At 31.0% G+C, this 12,500-nt stretch overlaps 2 protein-coding genes across 9 annotated transcripts in view; one reads left to right on the forward strand and one right to left on the reverse strand.

Moving 5' to 3' along the window:
- Positions 1 to 12,500, forward strand: part of LOC124430128 — a 108,600-nt gene that overhangs the window by 48,026 nt on the left and 48,074 nt on the right. For all 8 annotated transcript variants that reach the window (XR_006943671.1, XM_046976276.1, XM_046976272.1 and 5 more), the window contains exons 4-8: positions 5,926 to 6,380; positions 8,351 to 8,377; positions 8,702 to 8,873; positions 9,386 to 9,596; positions 9,835 to 10,027. Coding sequence is in view for 7 of the 8 variants with exons in the window: in XM_046976276.1 (XP_046832232.1) it covers positions 5,926 to 6,380; positions 8,351 to 8,377; positions 8,702 to 8,873; positions 9,386 to 9,596; positions 9,835 to 10,027 (1,058 nt within the window). In the remaining variant the exon portion in view is untranslated. The remainder of the gene's footprint in view (positions 1 to 5,925; positions 6,381 to 8,350; positions 8,378 to 8,701; positions 8,874 to 9,385; positions 9,597 to 9,834; positions 10,028 to 12,500) is intronic.
- LOC124430129 overlaps positions 10,036 to 12,500 on the reverse strand; it is an 11,421-nt gene continuing 8,956 nt past the window's right edge. Inside the window, exons 5-8 of the mRNA XM_046976277.1 lie at positions 12,377 to 12,476; positions 11,711 to 11,925; positions 11,254 to 11,607; positions 10,036 to 11,130 (exon numbers count right to left, since the gene is read on the reverse strand). Coding sequence (XP_046832233.1) covers positions 10,756 to 11,130; positions 11,254 to 11,607; positions 11,711 to 11,925; positions 12,377 to 12,476 — 1,044 coding nt within the window. The 3' untranslated portion in view covers positions 10,036 to 10,755. The remainder of the gene's footprint in view (positions 11,131 to 11,253; positions 11,608 to 11,710; positions 11,926 to 12,376; positions 12,477 to 12,500) is intronic.

Raw genomic sequence — 12,500 nt, forward strand, 5'->3', positions numbered from 1 at the left:
AGAGACGAGGAGGACGACATTGGTCGAGGGTTTGCAGAAGGGTGAAATTAAAGGAATGGGCCTGGCTATGTACGTATGCAACGTCGACGATGGCCAACCTCTCCGGAGGTTTCTCTCTCTCTCTCTCTCTCTCTCTCTCTCTCTCTCTCTCTCTCTCTCTCTGTCTTTCTTTCTTTCTTTTTTCTCTCTCTTTTCCTTCTCTCATTCGCTCGCTCGATTCTGCCCTACCCTTCACCCATTGTTCCTAAGTTCTCTCTCTCTCTCTCTCTCTCTCTCTCTCTCTCTCTCTCTCTCTCTCTCTCTCTTTATAACGTTGGAATAAAGAAAGCCCTCGTAGTCGTTCTTGGAACGTGCACAAATAGCTGCTTAATCGGCTATCGACTTCTTCCCGCTCCTCCCCTATATTTTTTTTTGCTTTTTGATACATATTTTTTTTTGCAAAATAGATTCGATGCATCCACTCGACGTGATGTATTTCACTCTTTCTCTCTCTCTGTCTCGAAATTGGTTTTTTAAAAATTATCACACCTCCGACTTTACTTAATCCCTTAAACAAATTTGATCGATTTTTCGTAGTGTTGAAATATTCAAGGAAAATCTGTGAATAACGTTTACGAAGGAATAACAATCTGAAAGTCTATTGTCTCTAATTTTTCATTTCGTTTTAATCATTTTTCTTTCTTTTTTTTTTTCTTTGCATGTATTTAGAAAAATGTAAAAAATGTAGGCAAAATTTGACATTAATCCGTAACATTTGTAATAGAATATGTCGCCTAACTTAAAACTATCTATTCTAATATCTTCACGTATACTAATAGTTCCTAATAAATCCTTAATAGAAATGATCAATAACGGAAGAGAGATGCTACAAAGAAAAATCAATTCGATTAACGTATTATTACAATTTATAATGAATTATAAAATCGTATTCGTTATGTAGAATGGGTCAAAAGTTCCTGGGTTACTAAACAAAAAAACAAAAAAAAAACGAAGAAAAAAAAAAAAGAAAAAAATTGATACATAAAAAAAAAATGAATTACACTTTTTCGCGTCGCTGTCGTTACTAACTTTTGCTTCATATTATAAAACTACAGACTTAAAGACGTCAAAACTAGAAGCTCCAACGAAATTCTACATGGTGGTCCAGTAATCTCGTAAAATGATTAATTGATTTTAAAAATCACTTAGTAACTTTTTCCTCCTATTCTCGTCCACTCTTTATCCTTTCTAAAATTTGACAAATGCATTAACCTATTAAGGCTTCATTTTAGGATCGATTTATCTTCGTAATATCGATCTATGTCTTTATATATATATATATATATATATATATATATATATATATATATATATATACGTATGAATGTATGCACGCATGACTCGATCACGATCACTATTACAATCACGATCACGATCACGATCACGATCACGATCATGATCACGATCAGGGTCGTTGGTTGTGTTGCGTACATCGAACCTAACCATGCTCTCTTCTAAGATTTCCTTAAGCGTTAGTGTAGAGAGAAAGAGAGAGAAAGAGAGAAAAAGAGGGAGAAAGAGAGAGACGATGATACTCCTTACGTCTATTTAAAGACGACCATTCCAAGAGGATACTCAATCCGTTCGAGAGCATGCATCGTTCATGTACTTAAGAACGGAACGTTCTGCGCAACAGTTTGTCCAGGATTTACTATCCCTCGAGATATCAACCTAATCGCGGACAGCTCGTTCAAGAATCGATCGGTTCGAAACGGCCATTGCCATCGTTATATTCCTCTCTCCGTTCCTCTCTCCCTCTATCTTTCTCTCTCACTCATTCTCAAGCAATCTATATCTCTCACTTCCCCTCTCTATCTCTCTCTCTCTCTCTCTTTCTCTTTCAAGCAATTTATCTATCTCTCTATCTCTATCTATATCTCTGACTCTGTCTCATTCTCTCTCACTCTCTCTCTCTCTCTCTCTCTCTCTCTCTCTCTCTCTCTCTCTCTCTCTCTCTCTCTCTCTCTCTCTCTCTCTCTCCCATCGTTATCGTTCGAATTTCCGACCGATAGATTAGATTTCTGACGCTAGCACGCGTTCACGGCTCTGAAAATAAACTTTACTCTCGCAGTACGCATCGTGCCCTCGTTCGGTCACCAGTCTGACTAAACGTTAACTATAATATAGTGCTATTTTCTACTTTGGTGTATTATACGAAATATTGTCGACGTTCACAAATTTCCTGAGGGTTCTTTGATTTTTCTTTCCTTTTCCTTTTTTTTTTTTTCGTCCGTCGTTTTCCATTTACTTTTTCTTTTTCTGTTTGTCCTTTTGTTTTTTCCTTTTTTTTTTTTTCTCTTTTTTTTAATCCCTTCTTTCCAACAACGGCGTATTTTCTATCGAACGAACATGCAAAAGAAAGAAATCATGCGAAAAAAGTTTTAGTGAAATAATTAATCGAAAGATAGTGTAAAATTTGATATCTTTTTATTTTTAAACTTTTCTAATCCCGACGACTGACATGTTTGTATTAAATAACTAAACTACGAGTTTTTAGTGAAACGACCGAACGATCAATTGAAAGGTAGTGGAATCTAATTTTCTTCTTGCTTTTTTTTTTGTACTTATTTTTTTACTGTTACTTTTCATTAAATCCGTATATAATTACATTTTTGAATATATTGAAATATTGATTCAAAGGATGGCGTTTAAGTTGTGTTCAAACGTTGAACGATGTTACGTGATAAAGAGATTAATCGTATACGTAGAAATATTGAACGATATAAAAGATCGAGATAAAAAGAGAGAGAGAGAAAGTGGAAAAACGAGATAAAAATAAATTTTGTTGAATTTGGATAAGAGAGAAACGTTTTACTGAAAGTTTATATTCACTATCACAATGACGAATGACTATTCCAGGCATATAGCGTATTTACTATCGAATTGACAGTAATATAAATAATATGTTGTCATAATTGAATCTTTTAAAGAAAAGAGAAAGAGCAAGAGAGAGAGAGAGAGAGAAAGAGAGAGAAAGTAAGAAAATTAAATAAAAGCATTATTAATAGCATATGTAATCGATGTATTAACTTATTTAATTAGGTCATTAATTATAAAACTTTATTTATTAATCAATTCTTTTTCTTTTTGCGCGTTTTAGAAAAAAAAAAAAAAATTCCAAAGGTATTAATGTTACAGTATAATTGATAACTATTATCATATAATATTATATTCTAATATAGATTAACGATATATTTTAATATTATAAAGGTGTGTATCCTATAATATAATAAACGATATAATTAAATATTGCTTAAGTTTTACATCGTTATATCATTATACCATTTATTTTATACAATATTTTTACTTATAACAAGTATAAGTTATACTATTTCGATTGTGAAAATGACTATGCTATTCAAATCAAGTCAAATTTTATTATATGATGAATGAAATAATCAATACAATGATAATAGAATAAAATTAAAATAAATAAAAAAAGAAAGAAAAAACAAGATAAAGAAGAAAGAAAAAAATACACGTATGTATAAATATATAATACGTAATTCTAAACTTACAGAATTTCATACGCTATCATAAAATTAATTATAGTAGCATATGAATAATGTATGCTAATATATTTTTCTTTATTTCTTTTTTATCTTTATCAAACTAGTTCACTGTATAAATGGAAAAATAAAAAATGTATCGTATAATATATAAATATATATATATATATATATATATATATATATATATACGTCATCGTTGCTTTAAACGTTAGATTACTGACTAAATCATTCTACTTGAAATCCGCAAAGCACGCATAGGAGACTACGGTCCAGAGATACGTCGTACTTTGGCCAACGTTCTCTCTGGTGTACCAGAATTCGAGTCTCGTCATTAATTGGACGATAGACTCGACAACGTCATGCCAAGCAGAAGTTTCCTTCCTTCTCTGTCTCTCTCTCTCTCTCTCTCTCTCTCTCTCTCTCTCTCTCTCTCTCCTTCGTCAGCTCAGTAGCGAGCTAACTCTTCGGTCCCCTTTGACCATGTCGTTTGCGACAACCGACCTATTTCCGTGCACAAATTTTCAAGCTACGACAATTCGACGCTTTCTCATTTCTACTATATCTCTTTCTCTCTTTCTCTCTCTTTCTCTCTCTTTCTCTCTCTCTCTCTCTCTCTCTCTCATTTGATATTATCAGAGAAAAATCGTCCTATTAAAATAATAATCGCGTTTGGTTAGAATAATGGGAAAAGGAAGAAAATAAAAGATATGAATAGAAAAGAAAATTCTAAAGATCCGGATTCGTCAGATAATTTATATAAAAAGAGAAAAATAAAATCGTATTACGAATAATTATTTACACACGAATCGATAATGATTTTTTGTGTAACCTATTTTAGTTCTCTATAGTTATCAAAAAAAAAGTAAATAAATCAAAAATTAGATAAATAGAATTGTTCTTCATTATCTTGTGTTATCGTGTTAAAATAATTATTCTCTGAGGCTCGATTAAGGTTAATAGTAATTAAAAAAAAAAAAAAAAGAAAATGATTGAAAAAAAAAAAAGAAAATTGAAATCACATTCAATTTAAACGCTTAATAAATCAACGATTTGTAATGATTTATCGCTAACTAATTGAATCTAATCAAAAATGAAGAAAAAGAAAAGAAAAAAAAATTTCCAATGTATTTCATGGAAACAGAACTCTAATCATGTGGGTATTTATTAGTAATCGAAAAAAAAAAAGAAAAAAATTATACATACACATATCCAACAGACAAGTAGGATTATTTTTGGTGTTGAGAAGTAGCTCTGGAAGCTTTTCGCACCATTACCAACATATAACTATTTCCGGTTATTTTCATGCTAACGCATTACTCTATCTCGCTCTCTTTCTCCCTCCTCTCCCCCTCCCCCCTTTCTCTTTAGTATCGGTCCACACTCGTTCTAGTTTTAGAAAAAATAGATCGACAAACTATAATTCCTTTTGTGTCAGTCGCTTTTTAAAAAACTTCAGTACTATAAAAGCTTTTATACGATGTACTTTATAGAACGATGATGTCAGTTCTATGAATAACTGCAGGCTGGGCCAAATGTTCTTAGATGATTTTAAAAATCGTTTACTCATTCCGAAGACATTTTAAATTGACTTTTCCTTTTTTATATTTTCTTTTATTTTTTTTTCTCTTATTTTTTATTTTTTTTTTTTCAGATTACAAAGCCTAGTTTGTAAAATAGCGCCTAAAAAATGTTATGTAAAAGAGTGAATTTGTTTTTCAAGAAAGCTTTCAAAAACTCTTAGATAATCCAGAAACTTTCTTTTTTTTTTTTTTTTTAATCCGTATTAAATTTATTTGTTGTTTAATATTTTGCAAAAAAATAAAACTCCCCTGAACGAAATTAATTATAAAAATCTGTGAAAAAGCGAAACAGCGGACATGTTGAGCTGTTACATTAAAAAAGAAGGAAAAGAAAAAAAAGGAAGAAAATATCTCTGAAAATTAACACGCACCGAAAAAATATATTTCAAATACCTAAAAAAAAGGAAAAAAATCATAACGAATATAAATTATTTTATTGGAACATAATTAAAGAGTGTATTAAAGAGAAATATTTTAATAAATCTGTCAAATTGATTTGGTGATATCTCTCTCTCTCTCTCTCTCTTTCTCACTCTCTGGAAAATAAAATTGCATTTACTGATGAATCAAACAGTTAACAAAAAAGAGAAAGAAAGAAATAATTCATTTTGAAAATCAAAACGTATTGTAAAACTATATTCCGTAAAAAAAAATAAAATAGAAGAGAAAAGAGCCCTTATGATAAGTATATAAGTATAAATAATATAAGTTTATAATGAGTAAAAAAGAAAAAATAAAAAAAGAAATGATAACGTTATATCGCATTAAGGAGAAATTGTCAATAAATTTTCCAGGTGGATCCGGCAGGGTGGAGGGTGAAGTCGGCTCGAACGAGCTTACTCTTACGCCGGGTAGACGGAGCATCGCCGGAGGTGGTGGAGGCGGCATCGGTGGCGGGGGCGGCGGTAGCATCGGCGGCGGTGCTGGAGGCGGAGGAGTTGGAGGAGGAGGAGGTGGTGGTGGAGGAGGTGGCGGTGGAGGAGGAGGTGTGGTTGGGATCGGTGGTGGAGTCGGTGGGGGTGGTGGTGTCGGAGGAAACGAAATCGGAGGTGGAAGGGTCGGTTCGGGTAGTGGTGGTGGTGGTGGTGGGAGTCGTTCGAGGGACGAGCCGAGAAGGCACACCCTTGGTGGCGATCATCAACCCTCTCTTCATCATCAGCAGTTCAACGCCGGGGGCCAACAGTTACACCCCCTTCATCCCCGTCACTTGCCGCCACCCCATAGCCAATACGGCACCATGGATCTCGAGGTGAATCTTTGTACACATAAATAGCATCGTGCATCCGTACTTTGACTCTATGTTTATTTATTTATTTATTTATTTATTTATTTATTTATTTATTTATTTATTTATTTATTTATTTATTCATTTCTCTCTTATTTTTCTTTTCTTCTTCATTTTCCATCTATTTTATTTTCTTTCGTTTTTCTTTTTTATTTTTTTTTTCTTTCTCTCTTTCTTTGTTTCTTTCTTTCTTACTTTTCCTATTTTCTTTTTCTTTTTTTAACCTTTTGCAACATAAAATTATTCTCATCTATATGGAGTACGTACCGTTTACATACATGTTTTATTTCAAAAGAATGTATTATTCAACTTATTATTATTATTATTATTATTATTATTATTATTATTATTATTATTATTATTATTATTATTATTATTATTACTAAATGTTGCTAATGTTTTGTAATATAATATTATTATACGTGGATAAAAAATAATGTTGCACATATATATAACAAATGATTATCTACGAATATATAGATAATATGTAATTCGTGTTAATTAACATTGGATGGAAGAATTTTACTCTAATCCTTTTTAAAAATAATCTAATAGTAAAATAATTAATTTGTAGTATCATATTAATAATTGCACAATATTTAGTATATCGTAGTAGTTTAATATTACAAAAAATAGAAAATAAGTATACATAAAAATGTTTAACTATCTGCAATTATAATGATGATAGCAATAATAATAATAATAATAATAATAATAATAATAATAATAATAATAATAATAATAATAATAATAGTATAAATAATCTAATTGGAATAATAATTCAAGATTTTCCCTCTGAATAATTTTTAAATGATTGATCGGATCAATTGAATAAATTGGAACGTAGCCAATGATGATCTCATGGTGCAAAAGGTTAAAAAAAAAAAGAACGAAAAAAAATACAAGAAATAATGATATATGTACATACTTCGTATTATAACGGATTGAGGAAAGACGAAAGAGAGAGGCGCGTTTACGAGGTTGAACGATAAATATATATATATATATATATATATATATATATATATATATATATATATGCACAAAGAAGGAAAGGAGGAGCCTAACTAAGGGAAGCAGTTAATTAACTATAGGCACACGCACTTGCACATGCGCACACACACATACATAACATCCTCGTTCTCATCTTTGTCACAAAAAAGAAACAAAATCTTCTCATCTTTCCTTTGCGAATATTTCTCAGTTAAAAGAAACTCTCTCGTTTGCGCTAAGGAACCCGTATTTCATACGTACGTATAAATGTATTATTATTTATCTGTCCCATTTTTTAATCTTTTATATATATATATATATATATAAGATTGATGAATGAATTCTTTCTTAATTACTCTATGAATTTTGTCTTAATTACCTTTTAACAAAATTTTCCCATTAAATTCATGATATTAAACCCTATGCTCGATCTTGTCTTGCCAACTTTATTATTTACAATAATATTTTTGTCAATTTTATCGAACTATCTTTTCTTTCTATATCTCTATTTGTCTCGGAAAAAAAAAGAAATGGAAAAAGAAAAAAAGAATGTTTTTCGTAAGATTATATTTTTTATTATATAGGCCGAGCCAAAAGTCCCTAGGTGTATCCAGAAAAGTATCCAAATGAGTTTTTAAGAAATCAATTAGCCTCTTTTCCAAGACTTCTTAATGATTTTCTTTTCTTTTTCTCTATTTTGTAAACTTATAAATCCCTTAGATTAAAAAACTGCAAATCTTAAATATAATCCTACAAAGTGTTGTGAAAAGTAATAATTAATTTTGTTTTTTTTTTATTTTCTTTTTTTTTTTTTTAATCACCTGAAAGGACTTTTATTCGCATCTGACGATTTTTGATCCGTCTTATATTTTCTCTTTTTTGTTACACTACTCTAACTGTTTCACTTGTATGTGTGTTTCCGTGTACTGCTGCCGCTACAGATGGGGACCAAGTCTCGCCAGAGAAAGGTAATTTTGTTGTTGTTATTGTTATTTTCTACATTTTCTTTCTTTTTCTTTTTTTGTATTTTTTTTTTTTTTTTTTTTTTTTTAATGTTCTTGATACAAATCGTCATTCCTTTTATTTCTTATTTTTTCTTTTTTACATTTACACACAAACATCTCTTCCAATGTGGCACGAGTTGCATGCGAGAATATTTGTTTATTACATTTGGACTCTGTGTTATTTTCTTTGTCGTTAAATAATTGATTAAGTTAATGATATAAAGAAAGAAAATTAATCATGTTAATTTTCGTTTGGGATAATAATTTTTGATCGTTTGTCTCTTTCAGTCGCCTCTTCTGCGCGGTTACACGCCACCCTCGTCAACGATGCTATTCGACGATGATCCAGGCATCATGTCCGAAGTGGAAACCTCCAGTACTGGTTTTCGAAGGGGTGGAAAACAAAGAAGTAGCCTACCCGTTGTCCGAACTCCAAGTAAAACTTTGGAGCGACCATTAGGTAACTCACGACCCACGAGCATATAACTTATTATTATTATCATTATTATTATTCATTAATTTATTTTACTTCTAAATCATCATATGTAGATTCGTATGTATATATGTATCAAACATAGAAAAAAGTTAGGCGCGAATATGTTTTCCTTCTCAACGACATATATAATCTTTATTAATCCTTTATAATCTAATCTTTTGTCTTGTTATTATGTAAAATTTTTAAAAAATTTAGATACAAAATAACAAATAATTATACTGACAATGGAATAAAATATAAAACTTATTGAAAGAATATATTGTACATAGACACAAAAAAAACCGTTTTCGTATATCCTGATACGAATGATTTTAAAATCGTCAAAATTTTTGATAATAATTTTTGTAAAAACAAAAAAAAAATATTTAACATAGACATATACGTAACATATCTACATAAGTGTGATATTTAAAATGTTTTTAATATCGGATCACTTTGATAAACGCTTTCACTGATAGAACGATTCGTTTCTGTTGACGATTCCCCAGGACTGGTGTTCCTACAGTACAGGAACGAGACGAAGAGGGCACTTCTCCCAAACGAAATAACCAGCATAGACACTGTAAAGGCTCTCTTCGTCAGAAGCTTTCCAAAACAGTTAACTATGGAATATCTCGACAGTCCACATGTAAAGGTTTACATACACGATAGTAACAAGAACGTCTTCTACGAGCTAGAAGATCACAGGTAAGGAATTAATTTATCCAAATTGTTTATCAAACTTTTTCTTATTCTTATTATTTGTTTATTTATTTATTTATTTATTTTTAATCAAATCCTAGACACGTCATTATTAATTTTTGGATTCGTTCGTATCGATTTAACAACTTTTTCTTCTTCATAATCTGTTTTTTTTTTCTTTTTCTTAATTTCATAAAAACAAATTCATAATACATTATACGATTGATCCTATTTTAATTCGTAGGTTACATCTACGAGATATCAGGGATAGAAGCGTTTTAAAACTATTTGAAAGTGCCGATGGAGTCGCTGGAATGCCTGGTCCATTGGGTATACCAGGCGGTGGAGGATTGCCACCTCATTGGGAGGATCAAAGTTATTTCAGTGAGCCTGAATTTGACAGCGAGTATCAACATCAACATATTCACAAGAGTAAGGTAGGAGCTTTTCTTTTTTCCTTTGTCAAGGTATTTACTTTCTATTTTAATACAACTATGAGAACATCATTGTAGACGTTCTATTTTTGCAATTTCGAAATATATAATATATATGTGTATACATGTATATATATATATATATATATATATATATATATATTATATATTATATATTATATATTATATATTAATATATACGAAGAAAAGATTTTATCATCTTGAAAGATAATATTTGATTTCAAATTGTATTTGAGATACGATGGACTCAAGTGAAATGAATCACTTTGTTAAATAGAATCAAACAAGTACATCTTTATCTCGAAAACTCTCGTTAAAGTTAAACTACTTGATTATAATAAAAAAGAATAAAAGAATAAAAGAAAAAGAAAAGAAAATAGATTATCATTATTCATCTATATAATACTGCTTTCGAACAAGCTTTTTCTTTTTTTTTTTTTTTTTTTTTTTTTTTGTTCGGTCTTGAAAATATGATAGAGATTAATATTCATTATGATTTCTCATGAAGAATCTATATAAAGATAACATATTTTGTGTGCATGTGTATGAGAGAAAGAGAGAGAGAGAGAGAGAGAGAGAGAAGTGAAATGAGATGAAATGAGATGAGATGAAATGATTGTCTTTTATCTATCAGCCATTCTTAGGCTTCGTGAAACCTTTAAGGGATATGATATTTAATTCTCTCAAGGAGAAGCCAGGAGAAGGATCGATTAAAAAGCTTTGCAGACCTGCACAGCAGGTATATAGAGAGCACCGGAGTAAACCTTTTTAGGTACCGATCTCCATCCCATGATCAAGGCTTTTTCAAAAGGTTCTTCGGCACAGCCATCGCAAATATCCATAATCCTTTTAACTTCAGCCTCAGCTGGTTCTCTCTCGTCATCTTTGTTATCTTGCTTGACCGATTGAAGATCAAAACTGGCCAAACCAGACAAATAATCATTGTCCAATCCTTGAGGTACGGCATAATTTTCTTCGAACAATAAACCATCTGACAATTGCAGGATTCCTCTTTTCTTTTTCTCTGTACCATGTTTTTTCAACGTTTTCTCTGTATCGTCCTTGATCCTATCAATGAACTTCACCTAAAAATGAAGAAGGAAATTGTATGATATATATATATATATATATATATATATATATATATGTATTAAAAATATGTGTTCTCTTTTTTCGCTAATTTTTTAAATGAAAAAATTTCAACAAACTTTGTCGTCGTTGTCATCGTCGTTGTTCTCAACAACAGTGGAGTTAGACGTCGTTGTTATTTTCGTATCAATCTTATCCCAAATATCTTCCCTCTTCGTTACAGTTTCCTCTCTTTTGAAAAGTTCGTGATAAGGACCGGTTGGTCTACTTAAAGGATTTCCGAATATTCCGGAATCTTGTTGCAAAGTTACTGGCAGTGTTGGTGACTGCGAAACAAATGGGATCACCGTTGAGAGACTTTCGAGATTGGCTGGTGGAAAGGGTTGTGGTGGTGGTTCCCTGGGTAATGCTGGATGACGCATGATCACTCCGTTTCGAATAATTTGCAATGTTGCACCCGGATTGATTTTCACCTAAACGTTAATGTCGTATCAGAAAAAAAAAATATATACATATAATAATTACAAACATACATTTTTTTTTATTATTCACAATCATTAGAATGATTAATATTACTTGGGGATTAATTTGACCTCCAGTTAAGAATGGACTAGGAGGTAAAGGCGGTCCTGTAACCGGTTGCCTTGTTATCGGCCTTGGTGTATTATTCGTAGTGTCGTGCTCGTAATGATGAGCGTGGTGATGTTTGTGATCTTTATGAGCCTTACCAGCTGTCAGAGCAACGCTGTACAATTGAACCATTGTTATTTCTCCTAACATACCACCCGATCCTGCATTTGTAAAAAAAGAAAAAAACTATTTTATTGGAAATACCATGATGAACATTAATCTATAATCTTTAGATTGTTGTTTTATTTGAGAAAATATGTAAATGTAACATGCTATATGTTAAATAAAATACGTAGATATATGTTATAGATATATGATAGTTTGTTAAACAAAATTTTTATAATCAATAATTAATTATAATTAACTATTGTTTATTATATTAATTCCTTTGAAATAATATATCTCGATCTAAATATCATCCAATTGTTTTGTCAAAATTATGACGATAACGAAATTTATATAAATTAATAGTGAATTATTAATGAGTATATTCGTATAATTAAATAGAATGAGAGAGACAGAAAAATGAGGACTGAAGGGAGAGACGGAGGGGGATATTATAAAATCGATTGATTTTGATTGTTGTTCTGTACCGTACATTTAATTACTCACCTGGAGGAGAACCTTCCCCTTCTAAAAAGCCACCACCCAACTGGCGTTGTTCTTGACCTGATATCGCAATACCACCGCCCTTAATAACGTGACCTACCAGCTGAAATGGTTGAAAAAAATTTAT

Source organism: Vespa crabro, chromosome 17, assembly GCF_910589235.1.
Source record: "Vespa crabro chromosome 17, iyVesCrab1.2, whole genome shotgun sequence".
Taxonomy (NCBI): Eukaryota; Metazoa; Arthropoda; class Insecta; order Hymenoptera; family Vespidae; genus Vespa; species Vespa crabro.